A 24,167-nucleotide genomic window follows, 5' to 3' on the forward strand; every position below is an offset into this window, starting at 1 on the left:
ATGTGAGGCCATGAGCTGGTGCCTTACCTCATTCCATAAGGTTAGTACCCCAAGATTGCTGCCTGGGTGGTAAAAAAAAAGCCGCAGAGCTGACTGAGGGTACGGGGTAGGTGAAGCACCCCGGGAGATTAAGGAGGAGGCAAGTTTAACTCCTTGGGCCTTCTGAGGGAGCTTTTCATCCCATGCTTGGTGGTTGACCAGAGAAGACCCCAGCCAAGGGGTCTCAGAAAGCAAGGGACCTTGCATTGGGGTTTGTCATCACAGTCTACCTTTTATTTATTAAACTCTCCCATGAAGTTTTGATGTGTTCTGCTCATATTCAACTTTAAACCAGCTAGACAACATTAGTCTAACGTTAGTGTATATTAAAACACGAGAAAACACGTAGGGTATAAGTACAGCCTCTAATCTGTTGTTGGCATATCAAACGCTTCACTTTAGCGGAGTGGTGTTTACCTTCGGATTTGCTTCACACCGACTTCAACAGCATGCCTTCTCACTCTTTCTGTAGGCTGTACAGCAGGCAAATGCAATATGTTAAAAAAAAATCTAATTTTGCAGCCCATTCTTAACAAGTATACACTTGGTTTTCTGTCTGCTTCCCCAGCCCACCTTGTCCCACTCCGCCCTCTGCTTTCTGTCTCCATCCACACTACCTGCGAGGTCATCAAACACAGCAGATTGTCTTCTGCCTCAGGGCTTTTGCACAGGCTGTTCCCTCTGCCCAGGAAATTGTTTCCTTCCATCCTCCCTTCCTATGGTTCTTAAATTAAATGTCACTTTTCAGGAACTTTCCCCAATGCTGTGATTCTCCCCATCACAAGGCCAGATCAGAGTCTCCTGCTATGCTCTAACAGCTTGCTCTGTGTTTTTTTCATAGCACTTCTTACAATTTGTCATTCTGTGTTTGTGTAATTATTTGATTACTGTGGTTCCCTATTAGACTGTATGCTCCATGAGGGCAGCAATCAAGTCTCCTTTGTCATGATTAGATCCTACTGCCTTGCACAGTTCTTGGTTAACAACAACGCTTTGAAGTAGGTGTTATTGTTATGCCCATTTTACAGCTGAGAAACCCAAAGCACTGATAGGTATCATGATTGCCCGAGGCCACACAGCAAGTAAGTGCCCTAGCCTGGATTCAAACTGAGGCAGTCTGGTTCCAGGGTCTGCCCTTTTAACCACACCCTATACTGCCTCAGCACTGCCTCGAACCTTAACAAACATTTGTTAAATAGTTGAGCATCATCAGAAAATGAGATGTACTACATAAGTGAGTTTTCAGGTAATTGATATATGGTTCCAGAACTTAAAATGCATAGTACCTTTTGGGGAAAATATTTTTAGCAGTTATAATCTTCTTCCTTCCTTAAGTACCACAAGCCAGGTATTTTTTAACCTTTTCTTAGTTACCCCAGATTATCTCTGTCAGCACCAGCTATTACATTATTGCCGTCTGTCCATAAGGGTAAGATGGGGGGTGCAGTTGAGATTTGAGACAAATGAATAATCAGGTTTTTCAGTTTTGTTTACTTTCTGATGATATCTTTCACTACCAGCATTTTATTTAAATTATCTTTCATAATATTTACGTAACTCTTGTTTTTGAAATTCTTAACACTTATTTTGCTTTCTTAGCATTTAGGTATATGTTGCTGTTCCTGAGTTTTAAAAAAAAAAAAAAAATTTGGAATCTTAGCCACCTTGCTACACAATTCAGATGTCCATATAATCCACTTTTCAGACCTGGAGAAGTTGACAGTAAGATTAGAAAGCATCCTGATTAGGCAGACGTCCCCTCTCCCGTTGCTGCCTTGAACAGCCATTTTCTTTTTGCAGGGTAAAGTTTTATTCTCGCTGATGTCTGGGAGGGCCTCTTCCTTGAACCCAAAGGTTTGGTATCTCCTTATTGGTAATTCTTTCCTGCTTCTGTTTCCTGCCTACCGCATGATAAGCTGGAGAAAGCGCTGCTCTGTCTTGGCTAGTTCCTCTTGCCTTGGCCTTGGCTCTCGGAGTCCTCAGTTTTCGAGCTTCAATGCTATAGATTTGGTTGTACCCACTTAGTTTTCCAAGCCGTCTCTTATGCTTTCCTATCCCTATCCAGATGTGTGATCATCACGTAGAGAGGTTCAGATTTGCCTCTCGGAAGAGCACAGGAAATAGAGTACTGTGCTGAAGTTACAGAAATCCAGTGGCATAAGATTTTATTTTTTTTCACATCAATATTGAGATCTGTGCTTTTTCCTTTTTGTGAGCATCTTATTCCTGCTAAGTGGAGCAGTCACAGCCTACTGCATGAGGCCCATTAGTTTATGGTTGGTCATTAAAATGGTCCTTGCTGTTCAAAGGAGTTGTCCTGTGCTCATCAGTAATGTGCATCTCCTTGGCTCTGGCATTAAAAGAATGACTTGCTTCATCAAAGGAATCGATGGTGGCTACTGCGTCATCAACAAAGAGCTTTGCTTTTTTTTTTTTTTTTTTTTTTTTAAACATTAGAACTGGACTGGATAAATATGAGTTATAGGTACTTTTTATGGTGGGATAAAGCAGTGACCTTTTACTTTTTGTGGTGTTATTCCCACCACTTAGATCTGTAGAGGGAACTCAGGAATTTTCATCCAGAACATTTTTTAAAGACACTATTCTATATAATTTGCAGTGCTTTTTGGGATATTGGGTGTTTATGGAGATCTACAAATTACATTTTGGTCTCATCCGAAAGATCCTACCCTCATATCAAAGCAGAGTGCTGATCGTCATGTTCCCCCGCCACACACACACACAAGATTCAAAGGAGAGCTTCAGGCCTGAAGTAATTTTAGCTTCTGCTTCTCAGAGAATCATGTTTTAAAGCAGCGAAATTATAGTGCGTTGTAGTGGCAAAGGTCCAGATGGGAAGGCAGAGACCTTGGTTCCAGCCCTATGTCCATGGTTAACTGTCTGTGGTTGCCTGGGGCAAGTTGCTTCACCTCTCCAGGCCAGGATTTCCTCTCCTGTAAAATGAGAGGGCTGGGTAAGGTGATCTCTAAAATTGCATGTCCCTGAAGCAATGAACATTCCCTACAGTTTGATCTGTGTTGTATGAGAAAATAATGGAACCATACGGACTTAAATGGCTGCCTTACTCTTGGGCATTGGGGACTGGGCCAGTAGGGAAGTGGATAATCCTCAAATTTGCTTGAAACCATGTGGATTCTGGCTGGGGGAAGTCAGTCTGACCAGGTATGCCAACTAGAGGTACATTTCATGGTGTCTAACTTTCATAATTAAGCCTGGCAACATCTGGCAAGTGCGGGTGGCAATTATGTCATAAATATAGTTGTTTGTAGATAATTTTAATTTAACTAGAACATTTATCCACTTTCAACTTGACCCCTGACTTCCCACCCTGCCCAAGAAATCTTCAACCAAATAAAGAGCAAAATTGAGAATTTCAGATTAGTTGCCGTTTTCAGGACTGAAAAACTTGGTATCTAATGGAGTCTTTTTTTTCTTTGGAGTTTTCATATAAAAGTTTCTTGATAATAGAGTTGTGTATATACTCATATGGATAAAACTTGATTTTTTTGTAAGGGTGGTGTTCCAGTTTGCTAATGCTGCCATTTTGCAAAACACCAGAAATGGATTGGCTTTTATAAAGGGGGTTTATTTGGTTACAAAGCTTCAGTCTTAAGGCCATAAAATGTCCAAGGTAAGGCATCAACAGTAGGGTACCTTCTCCGGAGAAAGGCTATTGGCATCTGGAAAACCTCTATTAGCTGGGAAGACACGTGGCTGGCGTCTGCTTGATGCCAGGTTGTGTTTCAAAATGGCATTATCCAAAATGTTGCTCTTGGGGCATTTTGTCCTCTCTTAGCTGCAGTTCCTCTTCAAAATGTCACCCACAGCTACTCTCCAAAATGTCACTCACAGCTGCTCTGAGCTCCTTCTGTTTGTGAACTCTTTAAATGACTCCAGTGATTTAATTAAGACCTAGCCTGAAAGGGTGGGGGTAATACCTCCATGGAAATTATTCAAGCAAAGGTCTTGCCCACAGTTGATGGAATCACATCTCCATGGAAGCACTCAATCAGTAGGTTCCAAGCTAATCAACACTAATATGTCTGCTCCCACAAGATTGTATCAAAGATAATGGCATTTTGGGAGATGTAATACATCCAAACTGGCATAGGTTGTGGTGACCATATGAATTTAGTCTAGTCAGACTTTTGGTAGCTTAATTGGCTTAAGATGCTTTTCCAGTAAGTTAAATGAGCCTACTAGGTATTCTCGGTTTTTACAAGGTCTAAATTGGTACTGTTTTCCTGTTAGTGAAGACAACATAATATAATGACATTCTAAAACTCAGCCACTGAATGATTTGTGTAACCCTGGGTTTTAGTTTTCATATCTATAAAATGCAGGGCTTGGCCCAAATCCCCTGGTTTTGCTCAGAGACCTTTGGGGCTTGATAACATCCTAAGAACAAGGGTTTGTTTTCTTGACCGTGGCATGGAAAGGGCTTCATTGTGCAGCACCTTTCATGCCAAGTGTGTTTCCTCCTCCCGTGGTGGCAGGATGAGTTGATGACGGAGAGGCCATGAAGACAAACAGAGCTGGAGCTGCTTGAATTCATGCACTTACCCTGGGGCCCCAAAACCAGTTTGGGGGAAATATATTCACCTATTGTGAAATAAGCATACCTTTACACTCAGGATTAAAGTGGATTTATGAAAAACATTTTATTATGAAAGAAGAGGAATAATTTAAACTGAAGAATTGTAACTGTTTCAGTGGTGGTTAATTACACCACACACCAGAATTGCCACAAAGAGGAGTTTAACTCTCTTGTCTGCTGAGTTTGGAAACCACACAGTGCTGTTCAGTTAGGCCTTGTCCTTCACTGCATCCGAACCAGACACTTGACTCCAGTCCAAAGCAAATGCCATGGTTACCTTTATTGATATAGTATCAGGAAACGTGACAGCTGATAGGCCTGTTAGAAGGAACTATGTGGTTAATGGGTTAAATGAAGCATAATAGAATTTGGAATGATTTTGTAAAAGATTGAAATCTTTAAAACATATGCACAATTAAACAAGAAAGGTTGCTTAAAACTGCCAGTGTTTTAATTTAAACCTTTTAAACAAAAAGATTTCTATTATGTACCCGTGTACAGGTGACTAAATAGAAGTCTCCATATTTGGAGCACTTTGTTTCTCTGTTGAATCAGACACGTAAATGGGGGGATTGGGTGGGAGCAGGGTTCAATTAGAAGAAAAATCTTTTTTTTTTTTTAATGTCTAATCAGGCCTTTACATAAAATACTTTTGTGCCAGTTTGAATGTATTATGTCCCCCCAAACACCATTATCTTTGATGTAATCTTGTGTGGGCAGACCTATCAGTGTTAATTAGATTGTAATTCTTTGAATGTTTCCATGGAGATGCACCCCACCCAACTGTGGGTGATGACTCTGATTGGAAATTTCCATGGAGGTGTTGGCTCGCCCATTCAGGGTGGGTCTGAAGTAAATTTCTGGAGCAGTATATAAGATCAGACAGAAGGAGCAAGCTGCTACAGCCAAGAGGGACACTTGGAAGAAAGCATGGGAGCTGCAGATGAGAGATAGTTTGAAGATGACCGTTGAAAGCAGACTCTTGCTCCAGAGAAGCTAAGAGAGAACAAATACCCCAAGTGCAACTAAGAGTGACATTTTTGAGGAACTGCAGCCTAGAGAGGAACGTCCTGAGAGAAAGCCATTTTGAAACCAGAACTTTGGAGCAGGTGCCAGCCACGTGCCTTCCCAGTTCACAGAGGTTTTCCAGACACCATGGTACCCAATTGCTGATGTGTTACCTTGGACACTTTATGGCCTTAAGACTGTAACCAAATAAACCCTCTTTATAAAAACCAATCCTTTTCTGGTGTTTTGCATTCCAGCAGCATTAGCAAACTAGAACAACTTTCAAAGGTGGGCCTTTGGGAGCTTAGAGTTTAGCTCACTCTCCTGGTCAGCATGAGGCTTACTTATTCTCATGTGGGCTTTATGTATCAATGGGAGATCTTTATGTAATTGGTCTATGCTGGCATTTACTGGGCAGTGATTTCAGTCTTGTCCTGCTTTGGTGAATTCTTCATGGTTTGGGCACAGCCATCTGCCATTTGTGATCAAATGACATTTGAATGACAGCATTTTGCTGGGTACTTTTGTAAAGCAGCCATGATTCCAAATAGCCAGGCCTTGTTAGTTTCTAGTCTGAAGTAGTTGATATCATTGCAAATAGAAGAGTTATGGATCCAGATGATCTTTTTGGATATTGTTAACTGCTTGTCAAGGGAGTGATATAGAATATTATTTTGAGGTGCTTTTTCCTTTTGGATTGACGTTACTTCATTGGTTGGTGTGGCTTGTTTTGTTGTTGTTGATGTTTTGTCTTTCTTTTTTTGTGTGTATTTTTTTTTTCCCTTCAAGAAGCATTATAGGACTAGCATCCTATTATGGCATGCCAGAAAGGGTATCTCTTAAAATCAGCCAGCAAAATAAGCCAGTCTATTTGCCATTACCCCTTACCTTTCCTTTCTCGCCTGTCGGACACGACCTTCTCGCTCACAGCCTTCTGCACACGCACACACACTGTTGCACACACACAGGCTGTCTTATCTTGTTCCCTATCCTAGGTCCTTTGGCTTAGGCACATCCCCCTGTAGGGAATGTCCTTCTCACCTCCAAGGCATTATGCTAAGGTTTATAATTATAAATTCTGATTCTTTAGCACATTCTTATCCACTTGAAATATATTATTCTGCCTTTATTGATATGCAATTTTAGTTGTTTGCAAGATTTCTTATAGTCCTAAACTAGGAAGTAAAGTAAAATATTTTGGAAATCTTTTCTTACATGAGCCTTTCTTCACTCACATACCTGTTTCAAGTCGTACATGTAATACTGTAACATGTATTCATTAACCAACCAAAATGAACCCTTAAGTCTCAAGTTGACCTTTGCTTTATAACTCTGGCCAGCCGGCCAGTGGATTAGAGTTCTGGCAAGCAGCCTGGTTGTTGGTAGCAGGTTGTGGGTTCCAGGAATTTGGGTACACACTATATTGTGTCATGATACGCTATTGGAAACATATGCCAATATTCTTGCTAGTGTTGTATTTTTGATTTGGAGAATGATTTTCTTAACCTTAAATAAACCTAAATAAATAAATCCTAAAGCTAGGATTATGCAATATAACAGTAAAATAATGATCAAAGGAGAACATTAGTAAAAAATTTAGTCTCTGAACAAGTCCTAGGAATCAATGTGGTACACCTAAAAGAAAAAAATAACATTTTGGAATTAGCCAGATTATTGTATTCTAATAATACAAATATCGTGGTTCTGTTGGGGTAGAGGTGGAAAGGGGAGAAGATTCATAGAAAATATTTTTGACTATTTTTAGTGTTTTTACTTATACTAAACTATCACTACAGTGCTACCTTCTGAATTTAACTTTTACACATGTGTAATTGGGTTAAACTTGATCAATTTACAAACCACCTGAGAAATGTATAGCTCTCTCGTTCACATTGAATCCTCAGTATATGTGTTTATACCTTTTTTGGGGGGGTGGGGTTAGAATATTCCTTTTTTTTTTTTTTTTTTTTAGTATACAAGATATATTATTCCTATACTATATGTTACTAGTCAAGGTTAGATCACTTTTGGAAACTGTGGGTATGAGACACTTTTGTGTGCCCAGCACCACTTCTTCCCACTGACTTAGAGATGAAAGGTCTGTGCTATTATTAACCATATTTCTGACCCTTTCTACTGGATTGCCCATCAGTCTGGGAACTATTTCTTGAAATATGTTTCTGAAATTTAGAAATTGTATTTCTTTGGAAAATGCAGCATTTCTGAAAATTCCCTGATGAGAAACATTCAACTTTTATAGGTTCTGAATTTTAAGAGGAGCTCAAAGTGTGCCTTCCTTCCACATTTACTCAAGTGGCAGAAGGTGCGTGGCAACAAGCAGCCGATTCAGTGATAGACATAGCAGCTGAAAGCAAGCCATGTGTCTTTGCTGGTTGTTTTCCTCCAGCCACTGGTGAGTCGCCTCCTGGCCTGACCAGTCCCAAATACAGGCTTAGAAACTGGCAGGTCTTTGTTAGAGGCGGTTTCATTTGTTTTTGTGCTGTTTAAACACCTACTTGCACCTTGTATACATGATTCTCTTCTCTGAAGATATTTTTGAAACCAAGTTATTTCAGATCTCCTTTTAGAAAAGACTTTTTCTCTACCTGCAATATAAGGAAATGAGTTAATTAATATAAGGAAAACTAATGACTTAGCTGAGTTCAGAATATTAGAGACTAATTAAATTATCAGTGACTTCCCTTTTAATCATCTCTGTATAAGCAGTTGGTAGTTGCTTCGATGGCTTTGTAGTAAATGCAGAGTGAGTGATGGATTACAAAATAGTGAAGCTGCTGGGTTTTGAGAGGCCTTGAGTTATAATCAGAGCCTTGCACAGCAGGATCCAGCCCTGGAGTTGCATTTGTTTTGATGAGAGGGAGATTCCTGTTCAAGTTCTGGATGAACAGGACTGCAGTGTGGACGATTCAACCACTGAATGATGCTAAATGAACTCGGTTTCCAGCACCTATCTCCACAGCATCATCTGCCTTGGATCACCAGGCTTTATAGTCCTCAGTGACTTCCAGCTCCTTCGTTCTGGTCCTCAGCTGGGCGGTTTCGGAATCGTCATCTTGGGTTACCTTGTGTGAGAGCGCGTGCATGGACAGAGCCACTCTTCTGTGAGGACCATGTAGCTAATGGATGTCTAGGTTTAGGCTGGACTAGAGTCCCCACCACTGCCATTATCACCCTCCACGGTGTTGCTATGATTACCTCCTAGAAGCCACCATCAAATCCAGGAACATATGTCCCATTAGTTCTTAAAATAAGTCTGATTCTAGATAGCCACCTTAAAGCAAATCTGCAGAATCAACATCTTTCTTATTCATCATTTCAAGTTTACAGAAGTTTCAGGTCCTCTAGTTAATAGGGTCTATTGCTGTGTTTATCCGTTGTAGACAAAAGGGAGCACTCAAGACTAAATGGCTGGGCACAGGTGATGTCCAAGTTTATTATCGTGAAGCAGTGTTTTTAGATGTTCAGGTACAAATAGTTCTCAGCTATGCAAAAGGCTTCTGGAAGCTTACTCAATTCATGTGAGCTATAGAAACTATTTGAAGGTGGGCATTTTCATGATTTAAAAAGTGGGAGAAAAAGCAGGAGAATTTATGTCATATTAATTTGCTATATCAGAGAATAGCACTGTTCAGAGTGGCTCCCCAGGCATTCTAATTTGAAAGACTCAAGAGCCTTAAAAGACGAAAAGAATCCATCAATTGTGATATGGTTTGTGATGTCACTGTTAATATATCATGATTAATTGTCAGAGCTCTCACTTGCTAAATTCAACTTCTATGTGACTTTATATTTTTGAGATTTTCAAAGACTATGTTAGTTACACAATTAGTGTTTTATTTCAGTTCAACCAACCATAGCCAATTGCTCTTCCTGTAGTTTCCAAGATGCCCAAACAGGTAGGTGACTTTTGTTTCCACACTAGCCATGAAGCAGCATTGATATATTTTTGTAAATATTGACCCTTTTTAACCTAGCATAACATACTTGTGTTAAGAACCACTTGGAGGCAGTTAGTTCATTAGGGTTGTACCGTGGGCTTTAGTAGCAACAACACATCTGTTCTGTTCTTGGGTGCACTTTCTTATTGGGAGACCTCTGTGTATCTAAGCTTTTGTCTCTTATTTGGTGGCTAGTAAGATCAAACATGGTCAAGTTGCCTAATAACCTGAGATGGAAAGCATTTCACCTGGAACTGCTTCCTTCTACCTGCTAACTTGTCCATATCCTTTAGATTTTATGAGAAATTCATTGTAAATCACATGATCATATTTCAGAAAATATAGAAGATAGAGGAAAAAACTATTTCTATACTTTTGTAATATTTTCTTTTTTATATCTGTATTTTTAAAATAGCTTTGTGTATGTGTAGCACTGTTTTGGTTACGAGTGACAGAAACCTAATAAACCTAATTCCAATTGACCGAGGCAAAGAGGGGAATTTATTGTCAAGATTGGGGTGTCTCTGAGCTCGAGGACAGGAATTTGGCTAGGCCTGAGGAACTGCGGAAGCGCCAACTTGCCCAGTCTTTCAGCCATGTTTCTTCTCAGGCTCCTGTTTGCTTTCTTGTCTTTCTCTCACTCATCTTACTTTTTCCATATAGTGGAAATTTCCCAGGTTTTATTTCTGTCCACTCCAGTTGCCCAGAGAGTCCAACCAGTTATTTGGCTATCCAAAGACCTGTTGTAAAAAATGGTTTTTGCCTCTGGTAACCGTGGGCAGAGGAGAGGGTTTCAGCAGAAATTACTACCTCTTGGCTCCCAGGTGTGCATACACCTTCTCTGTTCATTGATTCGTTCTCCCAACTGCTGCCACCTAACACAATCCAGCCATCACATCAAGCTGCAACCCCACTTCCCCCCTCCTCAATGGGAGACAATTCAAAGGCCCATTTAGCTACAGCCCGCTTGGGTCTGGTCAAGGGGATGCTGTTCTACTGGCCCAGGTGCTCTGGGTGATGCATGCTTCTCTGGTTCAGGTGTGAGCCAGGGACAGGTGTGCCTTGTCACCATCTGTGTCCTGTGTCTAAAATAGTCAACCCCTCCAAAACAGTTGGTCTGCTTGATCTTTGGATCCTTGGTTAGAGTGGACCACACCCTTGAAGCTTCTGTTTTCCTAGCCCTAGTTGTACTCAGACTGATTCCAAAGGTAGAATTAAAAGCAGATTCTTTTTCTTCTGACTTAAAGCTTTACACAGAGCACAAACTCAGCAGATGGCAACAAAGCTTGCTGGTGTTACTCCCACTCCAGGTGAGTGTGCCCTGGTGTTGGGCAAAGTGAAGGGCTAAACCTTTCCCCCTCCAGGCAAGGCACACGCTAGATGGGGCAAGCGAGGCTTTGGCAGCTGCTTCACCCCCTCTGCTAGGTCTCCACTGTGGCAAAGGAATGCAGGAACTGGAGTGTTTGTCCTGCTACCTTGGGCTGCCCTGGAGGGAACCATTGGGGCCTTCCCTTTTAAGGGACTAACTGGCATTGTCATGGTTCTTACAAGAGTGACCAGGCATTCTGGGTCAAGCTTCCATGCACAATTAACCCCCAGTCCTTTTAAGTTGTATAGCTGCAAGCCAGCCATATTTCTGTATTTCAAAAATAGCATTTGTGCTAAGGTTCAAACAGTTGTACTATAAGCAAGTTAGGTTGGTCTGTTTTAAATTCAAGACCCACAGGAATCAACTAATTTGCAGGACAGGAAGAAATAAAGGAAGAGAGAATCTCATTACAGTAGTGGCATTGCCAAATGGGTCCATACCTCAAAAGGGTGTTGTCCTAGGAAACCTTCTAGCTGTCACGTGTGCATGCATACATGTGCATATACACATGCACACAAATGCTGCTCACATGGAAACTGTGTGGGTGAGGGTACAGTTCCCAGCAAAGCCAGAGGATAGGCAGACAAAAAAAAAAAAAAAAACCTGTCCAGTACAGCTATAACCATAGTGTACACAAAATTTTGGACTCTATGTTTTTTACTTGATAATGTATTATATGCACTCTTCTGCATTGTAGATTTTTCCAAGTGTTGTTTTAATGATTACCTAATCATCCCATTGAGAGTGATAATCTTTAGTCATTTGGATATTATTGGAACTACACTTCTTTCCAGTTTTTTTATGTGTGCTTAGAAATGATATATAATGATACAGTATCCTTGTATACAGCTTTGTCCATATCTGGAACTTTTTTAGGGAGAATTACAGGGTCAAAAAGTATGAACGCTTTTACGCTTTCCAGAAAGATTATGCTAATTTATAACTTTCATCAACATCGGAAGTGGATGAGAAAGTGAATTTCACTACTTTTGACTATTTTCTTAAATTTTCTTTTTAGCTCATTGAAGAAAAAGGCTCATTTTGATTTAAATTGTATTTTGATTATAAATGAGGAATTTGGGTTATGTTTTTTATTCATTTCATAGCATGTCCATTGAAATCTTGATGTTTTATTATTATACAAACTCATTATATGATAAAAGCTGTTTTTGCTATTTTGCTTTAAACATTTCCCCCTTATTCATTGCTTTATTTTTTTCTTTATTAGAGAAGTAGTGGGTTTGCAGAACAATCATGTATAAAATACAGGATTCCCATACACTACACTATTATAGCATCTTGCATTGGTGTGGGACGTGTCTTACAATTGATAATGGCACATTTTTATAATTGTACTATTAACTATAGTCCATTGTTTAATATAAGGTTCACTGTGTAGTGTAGTTCCATGAATTTTTTAAAAATTTTTATTCTTTTACCATATGTGCAATGCAATATTTCCTCTCGTAATCATATTCAGATATATATTTTGGTGCTATTAATTACATTCACAATGTTGTGCTACTATCACCACCTCCATTACCAAAACATTTCCATCATTCCAAATAGAAACCTTGTACATTTGAAGCCTTAACTTCCCATTTTCTATCCCCACTCCTAATTCATTGCTTTTTAAAATCTCCTAGGTAAGTGTGGGGTGAGGGGGTGTGTTGGCATTCTTCTTTATCATGCAGTGTTGCAAGATGACCAGGTTTTATAAAGTCACATGTAATGGAGAGAAGGAAATCAGTTAGAAAGCTGAGCATACATTCCCTCCTGTGTTTCAGTGGAGGTTGCCCCCAGCTTGTTTCAGAATTCCTGTCCTTGCGTTGGTTAGGTCATGAGCCTATTCATCTGCAGGTAGGATGGCAGCTTAGCTGGAGGAAGGAGTTCCGGGTTGCAGTCCTGACTCAGCTGCTGTCTAGACATGTACCTTTGGTGTGGGAATCTAGGCTCTCCAACCTCAGTTTCTTCATCTGTAAGATAGAGGATTTGGAAAGACAATTTGAGGGATGGGGATCTATGTTGGTGCATTCCCAAGGTAAAGAATCATATTGACTGTGAAGAATCTTCTTCATCTCCTTACAGATTTTTGGAAGTACCAGCACAGTGACGCTTCCTGAAACCTTGTTGTTTGTGTCAACCCTGGATGGAAGTCTGCATGCTGTAAGCAAGAGGACAGGCTCCATCAAATGGACTTTAAAAGAAGGTAATCTGGATTTGATCCTTGGGTGACATGTAATTTGTTCAGCTCCTTCTGAGTAAACACATCCCAGAAAAAGAGAAAAACAATTTTACATTATTTAATAAAATAAAGAAGAATGGGGTCAAGGAGAGGAGTGGGAATTTTATTTGAAGAGTATGTTTGCAACTCCAATTGTGATTATCTACTAAGCGTTATCAGTTGAAGAGGCACATTTCTTCTTAGCTTCTTTGTTTTTGCTTCTGTCCGGACTTCATGTTTAAGTGGCTCTAGATGAATAGCTCTGGCTCGGTTGGTCTTTATGAAGACATGCTGCGTTAGATTTTTTGTACATTCTAATGATTAGAGTTTTGTAATCAATTACAAAAGTTATCTTCCCAACACCCCAAAATTATTCACTTGTTTTTATAAAGAAACTGAAATAATTGAGGGCTATAAGACTTGACATTTATCCAAGTTAGCCACTTTATTGAGTCTTTTTTGGTGAGGGAAGTAAAGTCGAAGCTTGTTTCTCGTTTAACCTACCTTGTTTCTGTCTAATGATCTTGTCTTTAGAGGGTAGTTAGCAGGGTTGAGTCCTACAGCTAGGAAATTGTATTTAATTTCAAAGCAATCTTTCCAGATAAAGCCAGGAAAGTCCCAGGATTTGGGGGTTTCAGAGTCATCTCCAATTATTCTGTCCAGTAATAATTTTCATTAGACCTGGCCTAGGTCAGAATCTGACTGGCATGTTCTCTTTCGTCACTAGTCTGTGACTCATTATTTTCATGAGCACAGCACGTGTTTTGGTTTCCTTAATAAAATGTTCCAAAACAGTATTCTAGATGGAAAAATATTGGCATATGTCATATGGTCATGCATAATCTTGTCAGAGTTTCATTGTTTTTCTAAGAACAAACTGTATAAAATGTTAAATTCAGCCCTGGATGCCAAGAACTTCAATTTGTATTTTGAAGATTAAAGATAGTGATGTATAGAGACCATAGCTTTTCAATTGAATTTTAATTTTACAATTAAAATTAAAGACATTAAAATTGGTATTTCTAAACTATTAATATATAGATAGACTAAAAAGGTATCCAGTACTGCTCTAGGCCCTGAGGATGCAGCATGGGAACAAAACAGTCAGAATCCTTGCCTTATGGAGCTTTCATTCCAATGGGAAAACAGCCAAGGAAATAAACTACATAGTAGTGATAAGAGCTATGGGGAAAAATAAAGCAGGGGAGTGCCAGGTTGGCTAGGGGGTGCTGCAATTTTAAACAGGGACAGCCCCACTGAGAAGGCATCATTTTAGGAAAGACCTAAGGGGAGCAAGGGAGTCTTGTGGACAGAAGGCAGAACAGGGACAAAGGCCCGAGGTGGACATGTCTTTGACGTGTAAAGGAAGAGCATGGATGGCAGCGGGGCTGGTGTGGAGGGAGTAGGGGAGGGGGAAGAGTTGTAGGAGATGAGCTCAGAGATAATGGGGCCTGTCCTGGGGGGCAGGAGGGATCCAGTGCCCCCTTCATACACATTTATTATAAAAACATCCCTTTGTGTGCTGAAATGAAGTTTATAGACAGTAAGCTACCTTCACTTACAGTTTCAAAAAGAAATATACTATCTAACTGATAATCTAAAACTGAAGTAATAGGATCAGAATCATGCCATTTTTTTAAATTCAATTTTATTGAGATATATTCACGTACCATACAGTCATCCATGGTGTACAATCAGCTGTTCACCATACCATCTTATAGATGTGCATTCATCACCCCAGTCTATTTTTGAACACAGGAAAGTAATTTTTAATTACATATATGTGATTTTACATGTCAGAGCTCAGACACCACCTGACAGTCCACCTGTGTGTGGAGTCACTGTGAATGCAGTGTCCATAAATGCAGGCTAAGCTGCCATTAGCAGCATTACCTGTAGTGACCGATTTCCAAGATGGTGAATGATTCTTAGTAACGTTCCACACAAAAAAAATACAATCTTAATAGACTTATATAGCATTGCACTTTGAGAAAAACCAATATGTGAAATTATACGAAGAGTACTTTTGTGCTTACGTATAAAAGTCAGGTTGTAGGCTCAAGTGATTGTTAAAGGTTTTTGACCTGTGTGAGTATCTTGCAGAACCCTAGAGAGGTGTGCAGATGTGGGGCAGTCCTCAGTTGTGCAGGACAGCCTGGCATCCCTGGCCCCCCACACTTGGCGCCTGTACCGTCCCCCGGTCTCTGTGACTATGAGGAAATGCTCTCACTGATTTCTGAGCCCTCCCTCACAAGCCGTGTCTTCCCCATGAAGAACGTCGATGCAGGTTGGTAGCCAGTGTAGGGACGTTGGCTTTTTTAAGCCATTGGAGGAATCTGAGCAGAGGAATGGCGTGCCCTAGCCTCCACTTGAATAGGATCAGCAGGTGCTGAGCTGAGAATAAACCCATGGGGTCAGGAGGAAGCTGGGAGAACACTCAGGAGGCTCCTGCGCGGTCCTGGCCGGGGAGCAGGTGGACGTGGGCCTGGGTAGCAGTGGGGGAGTCACAGTCAGATGGAAGAAACCTTTACGTCATAAAAAGGAGAGCTTTTGCTCTGATCAAATCAGGATATATAGACCTGCTATTCCAATTCATGGTTTCCTAACTGTTTACTTTTTTCAGGAGCTAACAAACTGGGGGTGTGTTTTTTTCTTTCCACAAAGTGATTTTGGCAGGTGCTTTTGTTCCTCAACCAAACACGTGTTGCTGTTCCCAGAAATGGAGATTTCTTACGCTGTAGCAGCAAACTGCACCTAGTCTAGAAAGTGGGTTTTATTTATTTTGAGAAACTAATTTGAGTTCTGACATTTTACTTTAGATGCAATCTTTCTAAGCTGTGATTTGGCTGTGAATTTTTAACTGTAGCAACGTCTCTGTCTGTCTGTCTGAAACTTCACCAGCGAACATGATTGAGTATGTTTCTTTTCTGCACTTTCAGCCTAAATGCAAACTGAAAATGTTGTCATGTTCTGTTTTAGATTAAAAAGCTGCTTTGGCTTGGTGGAGTTGAAAGGACTTTTTAAATACTGCTGGGACTGGTTTAGAGCTTTTTGCAGTCACCTTGAAATACTAGATAATGCTGATTATAGGTTATTTTTTTTAGCAGTCCTCCTGTTCCCTTTCCAATGGCAGGCACAAAGGACTGGGCCCAATTTAGAATCATTCTTTACTAGATAACATGCTAGATGTGTGACATGGGTACTCTCCCACCCAGAGGGGCCTAGACTCCTGAACCACCTTGAATGGTTAATACTGGGATTTCTTATGTGGGAAGGTTCAAACAAAATCTTATTTCCATGTGAGTTTCCATTTCTCTTCCCATAGTTCCTCCCTAAACTGACAGTCATAGCCCACCCAGTCTAGCAAACGGAGTGATCCTCTCCTCCTTTCCCCTATGTACAGTTGGTCACCAAGTCCTATCTTGTAGACTTAGGAAGTGTCTCCCAAATGGACTCCTCCCTCTGTTTGCATTGCCGACATCTTAGGCTCTCAACATCAGTTTACCAGATTAATGCAAGTTTTCCCCACCACCATCCCTGCCATCTGTCATCTCTGCTGCCTTTCTTCATTCTCAGTTCACCCATCATACTGCTGTCAGAGAGAACCTCCTAGAAAGACTAATCAACTGTGCTGCACCCCTTCTTAAATTCCCTCCAGGTCGTCTACAGCATTGCTGCTCAGAATGTCATCTGCCCATAGGTACTAGTAGCTTGTTTCTTGTCCCCTAGGGGTACAAAAAGGGAGAGTAAGCACCAACCCTGATGGACTAGAAATTTTAAACAGCTGGTCCTTCAGCCATGGTTATTTTGGGAAGCACTGGCCCATGGAGTCATGGTACCCAAGGTCCACCTCTGCAGCCTCAGCTTCCTCCACTCCCTGCTTCTGATGGCATGAGCCCTGGTGCAACCTCAGAACTTCTTACCAGGCTTCAAAGATGTCATGGCTTTGATTGCACTCCACCCCCCCCCCAACTGTCCCCAGCAGCTTATGATGTAGGACAAGCTTCTATTCATCTGTTAAGACCCCTCATAGGTCACCTCCTTCAGGCACGGTGAGCCTGTTCCTAATCTGGATTCTGAGGACTTTGTTGAAGCCTGTTATGGCACTTCCTGCTTGTGTTGTGATTTTTTTTTTTTACATTGTCTTCCTGCTGGATCCTTTAGGAGGGTCTCTGGACTCCAGAGCCTGAAAGCCGGGAAGTGCTCAGTAAGTGTCTGAGGCACGTAATGCTGCCTCAATTCAGGAACCCACTGGCTGCACGGCTCTGGCAGCCCTGAGAGACACACACCTTGCCTTGACCTCCTCAGGATGTGTCGCCTGTCATTCTTGCCATAGTCACGGCAGTTTCTAGTTCCAGTCTCTGATCTCGAGTTTCATGCTGCTTTTTGCAGTTTTTCTCTCCTGCGTGTTCCTCTGGAAGAGTTAGAGGTGTGTCTTCAGAGGTGGGATGGAAACATGAGAAGGGAAAGTTGTGAAAAGTGATGATGTTTTGTTAATTGTTTTAGTCTGTTTTCTCTTCAGGAATTTTCTAGACTTAGGATATGCATCATCTGCTTTTCCACCTCATTGCTTAGGCACTAGAAAAGTGTTTATTTCCTCTCTGTTGTTTTGGAGGGCTGAAAATTAGTTTTATAAGAGAGGCCTGCTCTGCTTTTGACTATGTTGAAAATGTGGGTTCTGTCTCTTTTGTATTTTACTTTTTTATAATGAAAGATTTTAAATATATCCAAACAGAGATAATGTATCGTAAACCCCATGTACCATCACTCAGCTTCCAAAGTACCCACCCATGTCCAGTCTTGTTCATCTGTACCTCCCCCCCCCAACACCCCTTCCCTCCCTCTCATTTGGGATTTGCTTCCAGGTAATACAAGCAGCATTTCATAGGGGGTCTCTTCACTAGCAATCACTATATATACAGTGGCATAAATTTCAGCTCTGATGGGTATCTATCAGAATACAGTTGTGATTGTTGAAGTACATTGATAAAGCTCTTCTCTTGGCTGTGACTTAGTTCCTCTTCCCTTTGAGCATCTTTGGGTGTCTTTGTGATTTGATGGCATTCTTGTTGCTTGAGAATGAATCCTGTGTGGTTATTCATCCTGAGAGGCACTTGGGCTTAAGCCATAGCATTGAATTGTCTTATTCTCCCACTTTAATTCCTTCTCTATTGTTACAGCATGCAGTGTGCATTTTTTGGGTCTTTGAATTAACTCCACCAAGGTGAAGATGATAAAAAACGGTAGAATTCAGCCGCCTTTAGTATGGGTAGTTTTTCAGATTACTTTGGTGTTTTTACATGATCCTCTTTGTCAAACATGACATTTCTTGACTTGCAGAAGTTACCCCTGAAGAAAACTCATTACATCCTTTCCCAGTTCTGATGAGATTTAGATTTGAGGAGCTTTTGATTAAGTGTCTGTTTTTAAACAAGCTCCTCACAAAAGCTGAATTTTGGGGAATGTTTGAGACTTTCTGCTTTATGGTATGGACCTAACAAATTTAATGGGAATTTAAGGTTTAGATTAATAAAGCACCTTTCCTCTGGAGGGAAAAAATAAGCTGCCTCTGGGGAGAAGTATTCCCTAATTGGGTCACTTAACTGCATGAAACATATTTGGGAGACTTAAGCTTTTAGTTAAGGAAAGGTGAATGACTGTTTCTGCCAGTAACTTCTGTAAGAAATTGTATTAGAACGTTAAGCATATTCTTGAGGAAATGGCAGTTATTTACGGCATTCAGATTATACCTTTCTAGTTTCGCTGTTATCTGTCAGCTAGAATGAAGATCTCCATGTCATCTTTAACTCATTCCTTCCTTTTCACTTCTCTTATCTGGTCAGGACTAAGTCTTGTTGACCCCCCCCCCCCCCCACCTCCTATTGGTTTCCTGTCTGCTCGTCTTCCACCCATCCCTGCCCCCACTGGCTCAGGCCTCTCTTACATCATTCCCCCACAAGGTTCCTTGTCCCCTTTCTAGTTTACTTTGTACCCTGATGCTCACCCATCTAACCCTCCTTCAGCAGGACTTGAATCACTTTTCTCTTTTTCTTAGAAGCCTCCATCCAGTTGGTCCCTAGTGCCAACCATACTGCAAAGTTTCAAGACTCTTCTCTACTGTCTCATTGCCTGCTCTTCAGCCATTTTTTTTGTATTACACCTAAGCAGGAACACTTTATATTTGTGCAGCCTGTATCCTCTTTTCCAAGAAACGGGGTGATGGATTCTCATTCACATTGTCTTCTAATCCCCATGCTCTGGGCCAGCCTTTACTCTTCCTGAGTATTCTAGCCCTCCTGACTTCCCTCACCTAGGAAATCCTTGGCACCAATGGTCTTTGCCACCCATTTTAATAGTTCATTCTAAGACAACCCAGAAGTTCCTTTCTTTATCCCACACAGCCTTAACAGAGAGCCAAACTGATAGTTAATATCCAATATTTGTGTTTGAGATATATGTGCTAAATCTCGACATATAGTTATGAATAGTTGGGTTGTCAACTTCTTCCTTTAAAAAGAAAGACAGAGAGAGGGGAAAGGAGGATGGGAGGAGAGAGAAAGGGAGAGAGAGAGAGAGAGAGAGAGAGAAGCCCTTGAATATTTGGCATATGGGAAGGTTTACAAGGAACATAGAGCAGTTGGGAGTTCTTTTGGGATCTTTTGGTCCCGGTTCAGAACATTTGAAATCGTTGCTGAAAGTGCAGAGCCCAGGAAACACTGTACGGTCAAGCAGTTGCATTTGCTGGAGGACTTGGAAGGAGCTGGATTGGAGAATTTCTAACTGTGCCATGACATCCAGTTGTACCTGGAGAAGATTTCAGTCAGAGGGGAAGTTGGTTGTTAATGTCAGGTGTGTGTGGGTCAATAGGTGGTTGTGCTTTAGAAAGAAGAGTGAGGTAGAGGAAGGCAGTAAAACCAGTGTTCCTCTAGATACCACCGGAGAAGCGTGTGTTCCAGAAAAATCAGTGCTCACCTGAAGAAGAGAATGATCTTGTAAGGTTCCTTGAGCTTCGGTCAAATGAGCAACCTGTTCTTGTGGCTTCTGTTATCAAAGGGATCTTATTTCTTCCTACGTGGGAGAAAATCTGCCCAGAGCTACCTCCAGAGAGAATGGCTGGTGGTTAGTGCTGAACTCTGATTTGAAACAATTATTTAAATTTTGGTTGACTTCATCAAAGACACTTTTCTGTTTACCTGGCTCCCTGCCCCATATTTTCCCTATACCATCATCAATTCTGATAGGACTGTGTTTCAGGAAGGCTGTCATGATATCGACAGGGTTCCTCCATGTTCCCGGTCTGGATTTCCCTTCAGACTCTCTGTACCCTGAGAAATTGTAAGATCTCGCTCTCAAGGTTTGTGTTACAGGTGACAGCAGGAAGGACAGACTTTTCAATCTGTTGGAAAAGTTTTTGTTAAATAGTTGTTTGTTTTAGCTTTTTTATTTCTTCTTCATTTTAGAAAACATCCACAAAAATGTAGAGAATAATATCATGAAACTTTCATGTACTCAGCACCCAGCTTTAATAACAATCAATACATTGCAATCCCCTAAACCCCCTCTGTTGTTTTGAAACAAATCCCACATCATTTTATTCATACATTTAAATAATTATTGAAAGTGAGTAAATGAACAGTACTATGTGTAGGCAGCTCTTTTTAGATTTTATTATGTAGGTTTCTGTGTGGAAAAGTCCTTTTCATTAGGAAAACCTTATTTGGGAATGACTATTCCACAGAAAAATTAAATATCTTAAATTATTGATTTCCTTTAATTCCTCAGACAATATTCCCTACCAAGTATGAGGAGAATAAAGACTTGGGCAGCAGTTACACAGGAGTGCACTCTCTGATTATTTATTAAACTGTAACCAGGCTTTATTTACTTTTCTGTGTATACTTCACAATAAATAAAATACATGGTCCCTCAAAGTGCTTAAAATCCAACCTGTCCCCCCAGGTATTTGAGATCCAGAGAGGACACATGCAATTAAGTACCCGTCCCTTGAGAATATGATAAATATATGATAAAGAGATACCAAGTGCTGTGGGATGTCTCTTTCTGATTTGAACTGACCCTGAAGGACAGGCAGCTTTAGACAGTTGGAGATGGGACAGGTAATGATGAGCAGAGACCAACATGAAATCATGGGGTGAGTTTTGGGAAGAGGCATGATTGAGAGAGAAAATTGTGGAGAAGAATTGGGCCCAAGTTCTGAAGGGCCTTGATTAGGCCTGTGTTTCCCTAACTGTGCTGAGGGGCCCTGGAGTGCCTAGATTCATGGGCACTGCCATTTTGTTTTAAAATTTTGAGGGAAACACAGTGATAGTTAACAAGTATCAACCACCATATAAACTGCTAGCTTGAGGTAGTTTACCGTTTTAACATTAGATTGAGCGGCGTTCCTTTCAGTGACATCCTATCTTTACAAAGCTGGGATGTGACAGTTGCTGTAATAAAATTCAAATACCACGTGAAAGTCAGCATGAGTGGTAACAATGGTGGTATCCAATCTTATTATAACTTTTGAAAGTTGTGCAGCACCCAGCAGGTACACATATCCATGAGTAAGTAATTATGGTTATTTAAGAATGAAATAAATTTTTTCTTTCAATTGATACATATATACATATATTTATCAATTGAAAAAAATATATATACACATTTTTGGATATATATATATATATATATATTCAAATGGCTACACTGTTGTTAGGACCTAAATATTTAAGTTGTTTGGACCTAACTACTTAATAAATGGAACCATTAGGTATTTCTTAGAGCACTATGAAAAGATTACAGAGTCGTGAAGTGTCCTCTGAATCAACACAGTTTGGAAACCCCCTGACTTAGGCCAAAAGCTCAAAAGCATTTAGTAGACAGAGGGAAGCCACTTTAGGATTTTATGTGAGAGAAAGACAAGAACAGGTTGGCCTTTATCAAGCTGTCCTGGGCGGCAGGTGGAGAATGTATCTTAGGGACTAGAGATCAGAGGATCTGGTTAGGAGACTGACATATAGACCAGTGAGAAGTGGAGACTGCCTAATGTTGGCAATGGTAAAGGAGATGGAAAGGAGTACCCAGATTTTGAGAAATGTTTAGTAGGTCTAATCTTCTGAAACTCAGCATCTAATTGAATGGGGGAGGGAGAGCATTAAAGAAAGGGGAGAGTCTAGGATAACTCTGAGTTTCCAGATTGTGTGACTGGATGACAGTGGGGCCAACCAGCCAATCTGAGGAATTTAAGGGGGAGCAAGTTCTAAGGAGTGTGGCATCAGGATCGAAATATCCTGTATGCAGTTTGGAAGTGGGACTAGGATGGACTCCAAAGGAGAGCACTGTCAGAATTTAGAGGTGTGGGTTCAGTTTGATCACTGGAACTTGACAGTGGCAGTTTTGATCTTATACTGTGAGAAAGAGCCAGAGGGCAGGGAGTTGAGGAAGGAGCAGAAGGCAAGAAGGTGATCACAGAGGTTTCCCAGGATGGCCCACTATCAGAATCACCTAACATGTATTTAAAAAGCAAATTCCCTGGCTCTTCTTACAGAAATCAGCTTCCTGGAGGAAGGACCTGGGAATAAACATTTTAAAAACTCCACAGATAATTCTCATGCATTGCTGGTGGGGATGTAAAGTAGTATAACTGCTTTAGAAAACTGTTTTGATGGTTTCTGGTAAAGTTAAACATAAACCATGATTCAGCTGTTCCACTCCTAGATATTTTCCCAAGAGAAGTGAAAACACAGGTCCACACAAAGACTTGTGCACAGATGTTCATAGCAGCTTTGTTCACAGTAGCCCCAAACTGGAAACCACCCAAGTGCCCATCGACAGATAAATGGATAAACTGTGGCATATCCATACAGTGAAATACTACTCAGCAATAAAAAGAAGTGAACTATGATAACACACACAAAAAATATGCTTGTGTTTCAAAAACATGTGGAGAGAGGGAAGCCAGATACAAAAGACTACCAGCTATATGTTCCATATATGAAAATTTAAAACAGACAGATGGGTCTTCCAGTGATTGCCTGGGGTGGGGGTTTGGGGTATTGAGTCCAGGAAAGCATAAAAAACATTTGGGGGTGATAGAAATGTTCTATATATTGATTGTGAGTGTGGTTACATGGGTGTATATGTTTGTCAAGATTCACTGAACTGTACACTTAAAATGGATGCATTTATAAGAAAAAGGAAGCATATACAAAAGGAGGGTGTGTGGAACCCAGAGGAGAAGGAGCTAGCCAGCCAGAAGGAAGGAGTTAAAGATCCTTGGAGACAGGATTCTAGATATGGGTGTGAAATACCTATGAATCTGAAGGTGAAAGCATTGTCCTTTTATAGAGATGTGATGGGGATGGTGGAGCTGGGTAAACTTGGAGGTTGAAGGGCAAGAAGTTTCAGAGAGCTCACCCTCTCCCCCCTTTATTTCCTTTGTGATGCAGGAGAGTCATTTGCAGAGAGAGAGGGGCGTCAGACAAGGAAGGTTTGAAGCACCAGCTGTGAGGAATGGGACCGAGGCCAACTAGGACGAAGTAGATAAAAGTATCTGCTAATGACATGGGGCCCAGCCGGCCATAGATGTATAATGGTACCTTCACAAATGATTGTAGTGTTTTTCTCCAGCAGTGCTCAGTAACGTGAGTGGAGGAAGGGGGACAATTGCTAGCAGATCCTGGGTCAACGGTTGGATTATTAGAAATGATCTATGATGGATGTCCATGCTGGGCAGGAATGGAAATAGGAAGTAAGTTAACATTTATTGATTGCTCCATTCAGAAAATATATTGAGCACCTACTATGAGCCAGGCACAGTTTTAGATGCTAGGTGTATAACAGATGACAGGATAAATTCCTGTCCTCATGAAGCTTATAGCAGCTAGAGTCACACTTTAAACAAATAAGTAAAATATGTAGTATTTCAGAGGTCATAACTGCCATGGAGAA

The 24,167-nt window shown here is 40.8% G+C and overlaps 1 protein-coding gene across 3 annotated transcripts in view; it reads left to right on the plus strand.

Moving 5' to 3' along the window:
• The window catches only part of ERN1 (endoplasmic reticulum to nucleus signaling 1), a 101,555-nt gene that overhangs the window by 12,723 nt on the left and 64,665 nt on the right, over positions 1-24,167 (plus strand). For all 3 annotated transcript variants that reach the window (XM_037808480.1, XM_037808481.1, XM_037808482.1), the window contains exon 2: positions 13,082-13,202. In XM_037808480.1, the coding sequence (XP_037664408.1) occupies positions 13,082-13,202 (121 nt within the window). The remainder of the gene's footprint in view (positions 1-13,081; positions 13,203-24,167) is intronic.

The sequence above is a fragment of the Choloepus didactylus genome, chromosome 18, assembly GCF_015220235.1.
Source record: "Choloepus didactylus isolate mChoDid1 chromosome 18, mChoDid1.pri, whole genome shotgun sequence".
Taxonomy (NCBI): Eukaryota; Metazoa; Chordata; class Mammalia; order Pilosa; family Megalonychidae; genus Choloepus; species Choloepus didactylus.